The 15,180-nt window shown below is 36.0% G+C and overlaps 1 protein-coding gene across 7 annotated transcripts in view; it reads right to left on the reverse strand.

Moving 5' to 3' along the window:
* PIAS1 (protein inhibitor of activated STAT 1) overlaps positions 1-15,180 on the reverse strand; it is a 131,283-nt gene that overhangs the window by 37,105 nt on the left and 78,998 nt on the right. For all 7 annotated transcript variants that reach the window (XM_058737271.1, XM_058737266.1, XM_058737269.1 and 4 more), the window contains exons 3-6: positions 8,313-8,397; positions 8,004-8,051; positions 4,450-4,540; positions 3,688-3,822 (exon numbers count right to left, since the gene is read on the reverse strand). In XM_058737271.1, coding sequence (XP_058593254.1) covers positions 3,688-3,822; positions 4,450-4,540; positions 8,004-8,051; positions 8,313-8,397 — 359 coding nt within the window. The remainder of the gene's footprint in view (positions 1-3,687; positions 3,823-4,449; positions 4,541-8,003; positions 8,052-8,312; positions 8,398-15,180) is intronic.

Below are 15,180 nucleotides of genomic sequence, written 5' to 3' on the forward strand. Positions count from 1 at the left end.
AAAATTTAATAAAATTGAGATATAACTGACATAAAACACTATGTGAGTTTAAGGTACACAACAGGTTGATCTGATACACTTCTATAAAGAGATCCTACACTAATCAGAGCATCTTTACAAGTTGAATTAAAACTAGTGATGGAAAAACAATCTAATAAGTTATCTTCTGGGCTTTGGTAAAGTATAATTTTCTTTCAAAAAAAAAAAAAAAGAACAACTGTCTTTCAATGTTTTACTTCAAAAAGGTCTCCAACTTGTAGACTGGGGTCTCCATGAAGATCTTACCTCCTAGGTAAGACTAGACAACCATCAAATCACTGAAGATACTGTCTTCTCTCTGAGGTTGGAAAGGCTTTCCTCTCTCCTCTAATCCCATACATATCAGCACATCTCCCTGCGCTCCCACAGTCATAGTTTACTGCAAACACCCCCAACAGGCTATGCTTTTCACACATGGGCAAAAACAAACAAACAAACAAACAAACACAAAACAAAACAAAACAAAACAAAAAATATTTTCAATGCCCTCTTCAAAAAGGGAGACCAAAAGGGGAACCCCAAGGTATACTAGAAGTAAAACATTTAAAAGGATTTCAAAAACTTAATGGTGACATATTAATTAGGCAAAGGAAAAAATATAATCTGGATAGTTGTCAAAAGGGATGCTGATAAAATTCACAATCCACGTCTCACAAAGATATCCAGTAAAAGAGCAATATAGGAGCACACAGTTGATGTAAGCAAGCTCTATCAAAAATTAATGAAGACTTGGGTCACTAGTAGTATCCTCATTATCGTAAGGAACAAGTTGAGCGTGCCACTGGCACTCTCATTATTTCACATTGTTCTGAAGGTTCTAGTCAGCACACTAGAACAAAAACCAGAAATTATGACATAAGTACTAGGATTATCATTATCTGCATAATGATACATCTCAAACTCCAAACTGCCTACCTGGAAACATCAAGAAACCAATTAAAAAGCTGTTGGAACCAGTATATGAAAATTCAGGTATTAAGTAAATATTCAACAATAACCAGCTTTTAAATAAACCAACAACAAATACATTCTTTAGAAAATATAATAGAAAAAAGATCTACTTACAACAGAAATAATAACAATAAACAACACAGAATTAATTTTAAAAAATGGAAGATTTATAAGAAACCTATTAAATTACCAAGGAACATAAAAGAGGATTTGAATAAATGGAGAAACATACAGTTCTCGGAATGGAAATATTAAATAGTATAAATTAATCCTAACTTAATATACTAACTTAAAGCAATCTCATTCACATTCCCAGAAAGATCTGGGGGGGTGAAGCAGGAAAACATGGCTCCCTCCCCATAATTACTTTTCCAACACCTCCACTCTCCCCAGAGCCTCCCTCACTTTCAGGCTAATACACGCCCTCCTCCACTAACACTTCAGCAACAGCATGCTCCTAAGAGTGACCTCTCTGCACGATTCTGGATACTATTCAAACCGTTTACCACTCTGAAGAGTGACCTTCTGTACACAGAAATATTTACTCCTGTAAAATTTTCATTTAAAAAGAGAATATCCTTGGGCGCCTGGGTGGCTCAGCTGGTTAAGTGTCCAACTTGGGCTCAGGTCATGATCTCACAGTTCCTGAGGCTGCGCCCTGCTTTGGGCTCCATGCTGGCAGAGCCTGGAGCCTGCTTTGGATTCTGTGTCTCCCTATCTCTCCGCCCCTCCCCCACTTGCAGTTCGTGTGTGTGTGTGTGTGTGTGTGTGTGTGTGTGTGTCTCTCTCTCTCTCTCTCTCTCTCTCTCTCAAAAGTAAATAAACATTAGAAAAAGGAAAAGGAAAGGAAAGGAAAGGAAAGGAAAGGAAAGGAAAGAAAAGAAAAGAAAAGAAAAGAAAAGAAAAGAAAAGAAAAGAAAAGAAAAGAAAAGAAAAGAAAAAAATCTAAAGAAGAGAATATCTTTAACATTAACAGTACACCTCAAAGGCCCTTCATGGCCTGGCCCTTCCTTACCTCTGTAGCCTCATCTTGTACATGGCTCTTCTCCACTCTCTGCAATCTAGCCCCAGAGGCTCCCTCTCAGTCTCCTGGAAAGAACCAGGCTGTCCCCTGCCACTGGCTGTTGTGCAGGTTGTTTCCTCTGAACCTTTCACCCAAATTGCTTCCTGCTACTCTTCTCTTGGCTCAGTCACTGCTTCCTCAGGGAAGCCCCGCCCGACCTCTCTCTAGTTCAAAGTGCCCTTTAATATATTCTAAAATCAATGCATACCTCTCCTTCATAGTCCTTCTAAAAACTGTTCACCTTTGTGTGTGTGACCACCCGGCCCCCAGATATCAGGCTCTAAAAGAACAAGGACTTTCTTTCCTTGCTATGGTACTCCCAGTTTTCAGTATAGTGCATGGCATACAGGAAGCATTCAATAAATTTCAAATGAATTAATGAATAGATATGCGCTCACATGATAAAACTGAAATAATCAATGACATTCTGAAACTGTCCTGGAAAAAGAATGCAAGACGAAGAAACAATACAGAAAAAGTTCAGGATCACACATAGGATAAATAAAAATCAGATACATCTGCACCAGCATTTGTTAGTTAATGGTGTTAGACCAAATGGCTATTTAAAAATGAAAGTAAATTTTTATTTCACACCACACATAACTTGCGATGGATTAAATATTTAAAGGTAAAACAAGAAAACTCAAAAGTCTGGAAGAAAATAGAAACAAATATTTATGTAAGCTTGGGAAGGGCAGACAGACTTAAGTGTGACGGGACTAAGGGGGAAAGACTATTAAAAAAAACTAGTTAAAAACTGTCTCTATGATAATTTAAATCTTCTAAACATTAAATAATTACATGAACGAAAATAAAAGGGAAAGAAACTAAAAACAAATATTTCCAATATGTGAGTTTAACTCTTAATATATAAAGAATTCATAAATAGTAAGGAAAATAGCAACAGAGAAAAAATAAGTGATATAATTTTAAAATGTAAATCACACAGACAAATATGTTCAATCTCAGTAATAATAAAAGGAGCACTAATCAAAGCAGCTTGGTGCCATTATTTACCTACTAACACTGGTAGATTTTAAAGAAGACTTTTTTTTTTTTTAAAGAAGTATTGATAGGGTATGGGTCAACAGGCACACAAATAAACACTGAAAGTCAGAGAAGAAATTTGCATGTCTTCTGGTAAGGCAATCTGTCAATGTACACAACATTTCTTAAAATTCTGCAGGCTCTTTGACTCAGGAATTCCACTTCTGGGAATTTAAGGAAAGTATCATGGATGGAGGCAAAGCTATAGCGACTAGCATGGTCGTTGAAATAGCACTGAATCAATCAATCAATAAATCAACTAACTGCTCAAGAACAGGGAATAGACTGAATTGTGGCATACTCATATTGGAATACGATCTAGCCATTTAAAATCATGCAGACGAACATGTAATGACATAAAAAACATTCATGATAAATTGCTGAGTGAAACAGGATCAGGTTATAAAACACTGAACAGCGTATGATCCCATGTTTCAAATGGGAACATGTTGAAAATTCACTGTGAGACAAAAATAAAGCCTTTTGCAACTCACTTTACAATATAATTTACATATAAGCTCAGGTAGCCAAGGAGATTAACCCTTCCTCATAATACTAAGATCTAGTAGAAATAAAAATTTACTTACTCTTCCAATTTCTGCAGTCCAAGAAACAACAATGGTGTTTGGTACTGTTGTGGACAATCGGACAAGTGAGGTGATATTAATTGGTCGGCTGGGTCGCTTTGGTTCCACACCATTTTTTGTAGGTGGAAGATAACCCTAAGAATAAAATGTAATTTATTTCTACTTATTTCCACAATCATTTCCACTTCTATTCCTAAAACAAGCGAAAAAACCCCACAAACTACATATTAGAAAATATGAATATTGTCATTAAAGAGTAGAGAAGCAAACATTTACAAGAGTTTACATTAACCCTGTCATCTCATTCTATAGTAAGCCAGAGAAAAATACTAGCGATAGAACTTAAAAATGTCTAAAACTTAAGAATCAGGATGAATTCATTAAGAGCTCAGATAAGGGTATAAAGAACGTCTTAAACGTAACAGAAAACATCCCCCCCACAGCATTCTTCCTCTGTTCTACTGTAGGCTTCCAGATTCACATGAGTGCCGCTGAGGTTTTGTTGCAACAATTTCTTGTCCCCTCAAATCCAGAATGACACTAAAGTTACCACACCCAACTCCACCTCCTCAACTTGGTCTCCATAGTTAATGTCACAGCTGTTAATTGTACACAATTGGTACAAGTGTTTCACTCAGTCACATGAATATATATCCAAACTAAGGATGCTTTCTTAATGAAAAACTATGATTTAACGACAGCTGTCATGACTTATGCATGCTATGCTGGCAATGCATTTAAAAAATAACTTTTAGGACTTACTGGAAGGCTGCAAGGTTTTGTATTCACTTTCACACAAAGATTGGGTGGGAAGTGATCTTCTTGTGGACAACTGGTTTCTGATAAACAAAACCTAAACAATAAAGGACAAGTTTAACTTCCATTCTTAAAGGATGACCTCAATATTTCTGTTCAATAGCTAATCTAAAAGGCTGTCAAACTTAACAACAATAAAAACTACTTAACGCTAGACATTTCACATATTTAAACAAATTGAAAGTAAATAATTCTGTCAATGTAGAGTTTCAGTGATCACGACCATCAACCTGTAGTTGTCTTCCTAATTATTTCCAATCATTTGCTTAAGCATGTTCTAAAGAGGAAAAAAAAAAGAAAAAGCTCGGTAGTGGAATAAATTTAAGATATTCTGAATCAAAAAATTAAATTAAGTTTCCTTAATATAGACTTCTCAGAGCTAGGGTAACGTGCGCTGTAACTTTCTAGGAGGGAGATACAATACACAGTATTCCCAAATTTATCTGCTTATAAAACTTTTTGTTTTGGTTCTTAGCAGAGCATACTGAAAAGGCTGTAAGTCCATCCCAGGACCAAATTCTATCCACTAAGCCAAGGTACTCCATTATTCCCTGAAAACTAAAGATGTTGAAAAATAGCATTATCATTTAAAATACTATTTTAGATACTCATGAAAACATTTATTTCTAAATTAAATGCATAATCTTTTGGCAAAACTATAGAGGGCTACATAATTTGTAAATTCTCATTCTGTTCATGTTTATACAGATAAAGAAATAAATTGTTAATTTGCTATTTAAGACATCTTAATAACTTCCTTATTCCCAATATACAACTGAGGCTCATGCCACCTTTAGAGAACGTTCACAGCATCTGTGAGTTATATGTCAAGAAGAACCCTATCTGAATTCTGTGACATATTCATCCTGCACAAACATCTTCCCTCAACATCTGTGGTGTAGGGTCTTGACCTGCCGGCTGTAGAATCTGTGTGTAGGAAGATCCACAAATTGGGACAATTTTCTGTGTACATATATATGTTCATCTTTATGAATAAACAATCTAGAGCTTCCATCAGATTCTCAAAGGGATAAGGGATCCATGAAAGGGTTAAATATTACTGATCTACAAAGATTTTCTTGAAATATACATAGCTACAAAGATGAAAATACAGAGATGTCAAAGCTCACATGATCATCTCCAACCCCAAGAAAACCTAAAGAAGGTTCTTTATATTGCAACAGTAAGAGTATGCCACAAAGTTTTTAATAAATTATTCCAATGCAGTGATAAATTTAAAACATGGACCTTGGCTGCCTGAAGCTATAGGAAAAGAAAGATTTATGACAAGTTGACTCCTACTATTCATTTAAGTAAAAGGTGAAAATCTAAGCCACCCTAACAAGCCAAAGGGAAAAGAAGAAAAAAGGGGGAATAGCAGAAAATTTCTGTGAAGTTCATGGGGGTGGGGAGGGAAAACAGACATAAATGAAAACAGACTAGGAATCCAATAGAGAAAACACTGACCCTAATCTAATAGAGAAAACACTGACCCTAAATTATTTTCATGCTTTAGATAAAAATTTATAATTAGGATGGCAGATAGGTATACACTCCCAACTTAAATAATACACTGGGATGGTTTATAGATGTAGTAATGGGGGTATGGGAGTAAGGATGAAAAATAACCATTTTATCAAAACACAAAGAACCACCTAACAATTACCAAATATAATACAATATGGTTCCTTTCTTTTTTTTCAAGTTCTGGAGATATATTTGAATTGAAAATGGCTAAACCATTTTTTTAACCCTCAAGATTCCCTTGGAATCTCTGAAATAGAGTTGATCTATCTTAGAAAGAAAACCTTCCTTTGGAATGTGAACCACAGCTGCTGCTGCATTAAAGAATGCATGTATACTAATATAAAATACTGAGGACAGGAACTAGATCTCTTGTTCTAGAGCTATGGTTTGCAAACTTTATTTTAGTCTTGGGACTCTTTCTCCAAGTGAAAAACCAACCCACACATCAAACATGCAAAATAGATCAAAGCTCAAAGCAGCACTACTTGGGCTCAGAGTATGTGTGGGGTGAGGGCAGTCACGATATAGACCCCTCAGGGTAGCTCCAAGCTTGTTTAAAGACCACTGTTTTCAACGATAATGTCACATTATCAGTATGAACAAAACAGAAAACTGTTGATGCAGGAAGTAAGCAAGATAAGAGCAATATAGAATTATGATGGCATCATATTTTAGTCCTTTACTTTATTCAGTCATTACCACGTTCTGCTCCTGAGAGAGGATAAAGTACCTTTTACACAGGAACATCTTTGTCAGTGCCTTCTAAAATCAAGACTTCAACCTCCCTTCTGCTTTCTCACTTGTTTTCAGCACCCTATTTTTAAGTCACGATCAGAGGTTTTCATATTGTTCTGTGAAGCGCTGAGCAGGCGCTTTAGCCTCTTTGCTGACCTTCTAATGTAGCTATAATTTGCACATACAACTTAGGATCCAGTTATTGAGATGAGGCTATCTGTTTGACTTATCCTTCCCACTTTAGGGAAAACAGCTTATTGAGGAAAACAACTGTCTTGTTATTTCCTCTTTATTCCTATTGCAACAAGAACAGTTTGGGGCAGTTAGTTTCCCACATGGATAGTCATGGAGTAAAAAGAGTACCAGAAGATGGTTTATATAAGACAGAGAGACATTAACATAGAAGAATTCTTAGATAGCCTTAGAAGAAATGAGCTAAGAAAAGAAGCTGAATAAGGGGAAACTGTGAAGCCATGTTGGAAAATTTTCCATTCCTCTTTGCAAAACTATCAAGAGATGTCTAGAATAGACTGCTTTTAAATTAATGATTTAAAATACAGGATGAAGCAAATTAGACTGTTTTGGTTTTTGTTAGTCCATAACTATACACTTAACCTAAGTACTAGTTTTTTTTTTTTAATTTAATGTTTTCTTTTACTTTTGAGAGAGAGAGAGAGAGAGGGAGAGAGAGAGAGAGAGAGAGAGAGAGAGAGAGAGAGAGAGAGAGGCAGAGAGAGAGGGAGACACAGAATCTGAAGCAGGGTCCAGGCTCCAAGCTGTCAGCACAGAGCCTGATGCGGGGCTCGAACTCACAAACCATGAGATCATGACCCGAGCCAAAGTCGGATGCTTAACCACCTGAGCCGCCCAGGCGCCCCATTACTAGTTCTCTATTTAGAGTAGTTTGTCATCCATATAGGTAAGGCCTTTGTACTTTCATAAAAGTGTAGTTCTAAAGAGCTGACACTATCGTCATTTAAAGGTATCATTAGCTGGAGCTTCTCAACCAACTGAAGGCACACAAAATGGGGAAATGTGATTAGAGGTATGGCACATGACTTGCTATATTAAAATCTAAACTGGATAAAAATTAGGATATTTCATAACAGGAGAAGGTCTTACCTCATCCAAACATTTAAACCCAATACTTTCAATATACTTCTTGAAAATGACACAATTTTTTAAACAACCTTTAAAGAATATTAACTTTTAATACTATACTATAGTCAATACTGTACCTTAACTGGACCTGCACTGTGAAGTCACATTTGGTCCCAGAAATATCCCTATAAAAGACAGGGTAAGAACTACAATTATTTTTAAAATATGCACATGAAAGCTGATTCAAAGATACTGTTACTCCAGAAGTTTTTCAAATTATCAGAGCTCTAAGTGTTCTTAGGATAACTAACACTATTATAGTATTTTCAATGCTAATATGTGCATGACACTAATACTCACCCAATACACTGTTTTTAAAAGTCACTTATTATAGCCATTACTGGTTGCAAAGGCCAAACTGCAAGTTATACTTGAAGAGAACTTACATGGAACTACTGATTTGCTGCACTTGTTGTGGTGTCAATGCAAATGCAAAACAGGTTTCTCGAAAGCGCTGACTGTTGTCTGATGCTAAAGAAGAAAAGAATCATACTTTTAATCATCTTCAAATTCTTCAATAGAGAGCACAACAGCCAGAAAAAAACAGAAACAACCTCAATCACTCATATGACTTTAATTAATTGGAATGTATTCTAGAGTCTGGATAACGAGGCAATTAAACCACTAAAAAATCAGAAATATGCCAGTTGTAACCTAACAGAAATGAGCGCCAAAATGGCTAATTCCAAAAGCCGTATCAGGATTCAAATTCAGAAAATACATAATCAAAGAAACACTAAGAGAAAAGTACCTAATCATATAAATGTTCCCATCTAAAAAGCACACTTGCGTAAAAACACGTCGGTATTAGTTTTATTTAAAATAGAAAAGTATAAAGCCATTTAAAGATACATGGTTTCTGAGCTAAGTAACAAATATACATACCTGTACAGGTGAGGTGACATTTGGCCTTTAAGGCAAAATCAGAATTTTATCATCTCCTGTCTAATTATACCATGCAAGTGTTATACAGTAAATACCACAAGTAGTTAGTTTCTCCTAAGCTTAGATGATCTAACTTCAAAATTTGGCTGTGGTCACTATCTCAAAGAAGGAAAGAGCTACAAAAAGAGGGGAAGGAAGGGAAGGAAGAGAAGGGAGGGAGGGGAAGGGAAGTAGGGAGAGAAAAGAGCAGGAGAGCAAGCAAGCAAGGACAGTCTGTGTGAGAGCAGGGACTCCTACAGTACCTGCTGTGAGCAGCAAGGGTCCTCCTGGCTTAGACCAGTTTTAGATAGATTTTAAAAATCAGCACTAATGTCTCCTCAGTGCTTGGCACAAAGAAGCAACCATTGACTGCCGAATGAATAAAAGAATATGAAAATTTTTCAATGTCAGATTAAACTATTTAAACTATACTTTGAAGGGAAATCTTCTAGGACAAAAGGCTCACTAAAAGCTATTACCAAGGAAATCCTGGCCAGTGGGCCACTTAAACCCATGCAGAAAAAGGAGCTGAACTGGCCATCTCTTGTTTAAACTGGGTTTGATTCTACTTGTAAGCAACACTTCCTCTACAATTACCACCAAACTGCAGTATGTCATGCTGAAAAATCTGTACAAATGCATCACGATGAGAAAAAAATGGAAAAGATCACTGCTGATCTACAATTTCATCTCAATATAGAACTATCTTTTAAAGGCCAGATTTGCATTTCTGCTTTCTGTGATCTGGGAAGGTTTTTTCTTAAATAATCTATCCCCAAGAAAGAGTTATTAACCAGAAAGTTATCTTGATTGTGAGGCACCAACCTGGCAAATGGCTGATAACCAAGGACGAGAATGCAGAAAAGCACAGTTTCCTCTGTCAAACAATGCAAGTAACTCCTTTGCTTCTTAAAGAATGTATCTCTATGCAGATTTTAAGTCCAGTGGGCTTAGCCTAATATAGATTTCTGGCTCCATTCTAAAATAGCCCTAAAATAATTTCCCAAGTACAAAAAATTCGTATTTCTCTTTAGGCAAAATTTCAGATTCATTTTAGAATAAATGAGTACAGTAAGTTTTGGACACACACATGCAGATTTAGATAGAGAAGACATGACTGAAATAAACAGGCAGTTTCTTGTGCCTCACATGGAAATGAGATTTATTGCTTAGTGATAACTCCCATTTACAAACTCTTTTTAGACTGTAATATTCACGAAGTTATTAGTATTTATCTGGAAAAGCATCATTCATCTATGTGGTTTTCAGGCTTAATTTCTATAAAGAACGCCAGTGAAGAATTTATAGTTTTGGTCTCAGGTAACAGATTACCTCAAAAACTTTTCTGAAAGTCAATTAAGCTTTATTATCATCTTTATAAAAGCTCAGGCTACACAGAATCACAGAATCTTCATCCTGGAAAAGGAGTCTAACATGTCTTCCAAAGCAATGACCGCCAATGTTGGGGGTACATATCTCAAAAGGTACATAAAGACAATCCACAAGGATACAAGAAAAGTATCTACCTAACTATAAAACGTTAAGTTTTAAAAAGTTGATGTTTCCGATTCTGTGTCTCCCTCTCTCTCTGGCCCTCCCCCATTCATGCTATGTCTCTCTCTGTCCCAAAAATAAAAATAAAAAACGTTGAAAAAAAAAAAAAATTTTAAAAAAAAAAAAAAAGGGCGCCTGGGTGGCGCAGTCGGTTAAGCGTCCGACTTCAGCCAGGTCACGATCTCGCGGTCCGTGAGTTCGAGCCCCGCGTCAGGCTCTGGGCCGATGGCTCAGAGCCTGGAGCCTGTTTCCGATTCTGTGTCTCCCTCTCTCTCTGGCCCTCCCCCATTCATGCTATGTCTCTCTCTGTCCCAAAAATAAAAATAAAAAACGTTGAAAAAAAAAAAATTTTAAAAAGTTGAGATTTTACAAGAAATCTCAAATCTAACTTATAAAATACCTAAAATTGGATGTAAAATCTTACCTTTTTTTACTTCTATTTTTGTTTTATAACAAATACAATATTAATATGATAGTTTAAAAGATGTAACATATGTATATACTAAATTATTCTACTGGGGGGGATGCATATGATCACAGAAGTTTGCAGACTACCCATCTAGAGTTCAACCTTCCTTTCAACCCTTCCTCACACTCTGAATCATTTTAGAGGGGGAGGAAGAGTGGCCATTACCTTGTCAGGCAGAAGATAGCCGGTATTAATAGTTTAACTGTAAGAAAGTGTGCAGCCCTATAGAGAGTAGCAAAACTTAGTGGAAAAAGAGGAGATCACACAGATTTGGATTCCAAACTGGTTTTGCCACTTACTTGCCATATAACCTTCGGTTCTTATCCGATACTCTCCGATATTTAAACATAAACATGCACATGCACACAGAACCTCATAGGGTTATTTTGAAGAATATAAATGAGGTAAGGTATTTAAAACAGTCAACAATGTCCTTTTCTATCCGCTTTCCTCCTTATGCCCTTATACAGAGTCAAATACATAATGTTTTAATTTCTACTCATCGCTGTCATACATCATATTCAGGGACAGCCAATCTTCAAATATTTTAGATGGCATTAATAAGCCCCTCTTTCTCCACTCTTCCCACTGTATTTCAGGGGAGATTACAAAATTACTCACCATCCTGATCCTCTGGCCATACTCCAGGTTGTCACACCCTTAAAGCAACAGCAAGAACTGGACATACTCTGTCATAATATATATTATTTATTCAAAATATCTGCTGTTACTCTGTACTGGCCCATCCTCCCTATGGGAGGATTATTCCAGCACCACTGACATTAGCCTTGGCCAATGAAATGTGAGTGGAAGTGTACCACTTCTGGGCAGACTTTTATAGGTTATCCTTTGGTTTCATCATCTTTCCTTCCAGGTCACCCTGACTGTAGAGTGAGAAGAACATAAAGGAGAGCCACAGCCAATCTGCAGCTAATAAGTAACATAGGCAGATATGAACGTTACTCATTTGCCACTGAGATTTATGGTTGCTTGTAAGCTGACTGATACATTATTCCAAATGTGATGTGACTAGAAGAGTATTTTTATCAACAACTACCATCTACTATTATTAATCTACACAATAATCATGAAGAAAAGGTATCCACTCCTTTGTCAGATTTAGAAAGTGAGGTTCAAAGTAGTTATGTCAAGGCCTCATACCAGGTAAGAAGCAGCAGGACTGGAACTCAAATCTAAACATCTCCAAAGCCTTCTCACAATACAGGTCCATTAACTCCCCTGATCTGGGTGGTATAATTCTCTTAATGCAACCTAGCGTTATATGGATCACAGAAAATAGGAAAAGAATGACCCACTATCCCTTCATCATAACTGCTTATCATTTTTACATATTTCCTTCTAGTCATTTTTATATTGAATTGTATACACAATCTGAAAGCTCACTTTTAAAAAATTACCCTTATCACATTTTTCAATTATAATCTCTATTGCCATATTTTAATTATTGCATTGTATTCTATGGGGTATAATGAAAACTTTAATTACTCCCTTGATTAGCTATTTACGTTGTTTCTAATCTTTCACTGTTTGAAACAACTCTGAACATCTTTGGGCTCATACCTTTGTTGTTTGAAAGGTGGGGTAGCTATTACTTTCTTTGGATCAATTCCTAGATGTGGCATTTCTAGGTCAAAAAGTATAAAGATGTTTATAAATCTTGACATACTGTGAAAGTGGTTTTCAAATGGTTATAACATTATATATAAGACCACCAGCAATTTATGCATCTACTAATCACACTCTACCCTGGCCTGCACGGGAGTTGTGCTAACTCAATGGGGGGGGGGGGGGGGGGGCGCGGGGACCATAGTAACTCCTTAGTAGTTTAATGTGCATTAAAGAGTTTTTCCCTCTTTGTTTTTGCTTATTTTCCGGTTTAGTTTATTGTACAATCTTGTCCTTCACCCATTTTTATATCTGCATAAGGGTTGCATACATAGAAACATTAATCTTTGGAAATTTGCTGCAAAAATTTTCCCCAGTCTGCTATATTTTTTTCATTTGGCTACATTTTTGGATGATATAAAAGTTGAACTTTTATGTAGTCTAATCTGTCAACCATATCCTTTGCAAATTCTAATTATTCCCCTTCTAAGTTTCAATCAACATACAATTCAATTCGTTGGCTTTTTGTTTCTATGTAATTATTAATCCATCTGGAACTTATTTTAGTATGTGGTATTTTTAAAAATCTAAATTTCTGTTACTCCAACAGTTATACTAACACCATGTGTTAAATAATCCTTCCCTTCCCTGTGGATATGTGTGCTTCCTTTCTCATATATTAAATCCTTATATCCAATATGTTCCATTTCTGGGCTATTTTCCCATTGGTCTTTTTTATCCTGGTGCTATTTTTTAAGTATTATAGATTCATTGGGTTTTGGTATCTTACAGTTAGATTTCTCTAACTGTAGGAAACAGTTCTACATAGATTGTTTCAAAATCAAACATTTAAAAAGGAATACAAGCTCTAAAAAATTCTCCCCACCAAAAAAAAATTAAAAAGAAGGGAGTACATCTCAAATCATTCTATGAGGTCAGTATTACTACAGTACCAAAACAAGCCAAAAATACTGTAAGATAATTATCAATACCTCACATAAGCATAAACACAAACATTCTCAGCATAACTTTAGCATATCAAATCCAACTATATGTTAAAAAAGGATAGTACACTGCAACCAAGTAAGATTTCTCCTAGGAATGCAGGAACCAATGTTCAACATTCAAGTCACTACATTAACTAAGAAATACCATATTGTCATTTTAATAGACATAGGAAATATATTTGACAAAAATTCAACATCCATTCTGGATTCAAAAAACAAACTCTGGGCAAACCAGGCATAGAAGTGAACTTCCTCAACCCGATAAAGGATTCTTATGAAAAACTTATAGCTAACATTATACCTAAAGGTGAAAAACTAAATACTATCACTAAAAAATTAGAAACAAGGTAATGATAACCACTCATCACCTCTATTCAACAATGTACTAGAGGTTCTTGCTAGGGCAACAGGGCAAGAAAAAGAAATTTTAAAAAATCAAGATTGGAAAATAAGTAAAACGATCTATCACAGACAATACATGATGACCTATGTACATAGGTCTATAAAAAGCTATTAGAAAAGTGAATTTAGTGGGTAAAGATGATACACCAAAAAATCTGTTGTATTCTATGTACTAGGAATTGAAATCTTAAAAACATATTTATAATAGCATCCCTTCAAAATGAAATACTTAAGGACAAATATCACAAAGAGGTACAAGGCCTTTAAAAATGCCAGACACTGCTCAGAGAAATTAAGTACCCAAATAAATGAAGAGATATACAGTGTCTGTGGATCAGAAGATTCAGTGCTATTAAGCTATCAGTTGTTACCAAACTGATCAGTAGATTCAATATAATGCAATTAAAATCCTAGCTAGATTGGGGGCGGAGAGGGGATAGTAACTGACAAGGTGCTTGCTTCTAAAACTCACTTGGAAATGCAAAGGACCTAGAAGAACCAAACCACTTTGAAGAAGGAGGCTGAAAGGCTAACAATAGTTGATTTCAAGACATTATAAAGCTACAGCAATTAAGACAATATGATGTTGGCGTCCAGACAGTATAAAAATAGATCTATGGAACAGAACAGAGTCTCAAAGTACACCCACAGATATAGAGAGAACTAATTTTTGACAAAGGTACAAAGGTAATTTAGTTGAAAAAGAAGTCTTATCGATGAATGATACTGGAACAACTGGACACCATGTATGCAGGAGAAAAAGGGGCTTCAAATAATATAGTACACCATATATAAAAATTAATTCAAAATAGGTCTTAAGTGACATCATGGAGGAACATCCAGGGGTTAGTCCCTCCTCTAATATAACCATTAAGCTGGGGGGAAAAAAATCTATCAGAACCAATGATTTCAGAACTCTGGAACCTGATGAGACACTTACAGCAACCACGGGAGTGTTTGATAAAACAAGATTGCTGAAATTTGCTAAGAGAGCGGTGTGAGTGATCTAGCAACTATTCCCCCACCATCTCTGGGACTCACTGGGCTGTGGGAACCATGACCTGAGTTCTTGGAGAGGCTGGCTGGGCTCATACGAACAGTAAGAACCTAGCCCTCCAAAAATGTGGGGTTGTGCATCTTGTGTGGTCTGGTGGTTCTCTGAGGGACCAGAGTAGATATTTCTCTTTGTTTCAAGACCTGCTCTAGGTTCAGCAGCTTCCCCACCAGCATCTAACAGAAGATTTAAAGAGATGTACACACTTTGGTTTTTTT

The sequence above is a fragment of the Neofelis nebulosa genome, chromosome 7, assembly GCF_028018385.1.
Source record: "Neofelis nebulosa isolate mNeoNeb1 chromosome 7, mNeoNeb1.pri, whole genome shotgun sequence".
NCBI classification, from domain to species: domain Eukaryota; kingdom Metazoa; phylum Chordata; class Mammalia; order Carnivora; family Felidae; genus Neofelis; species Neofelis nebulosa.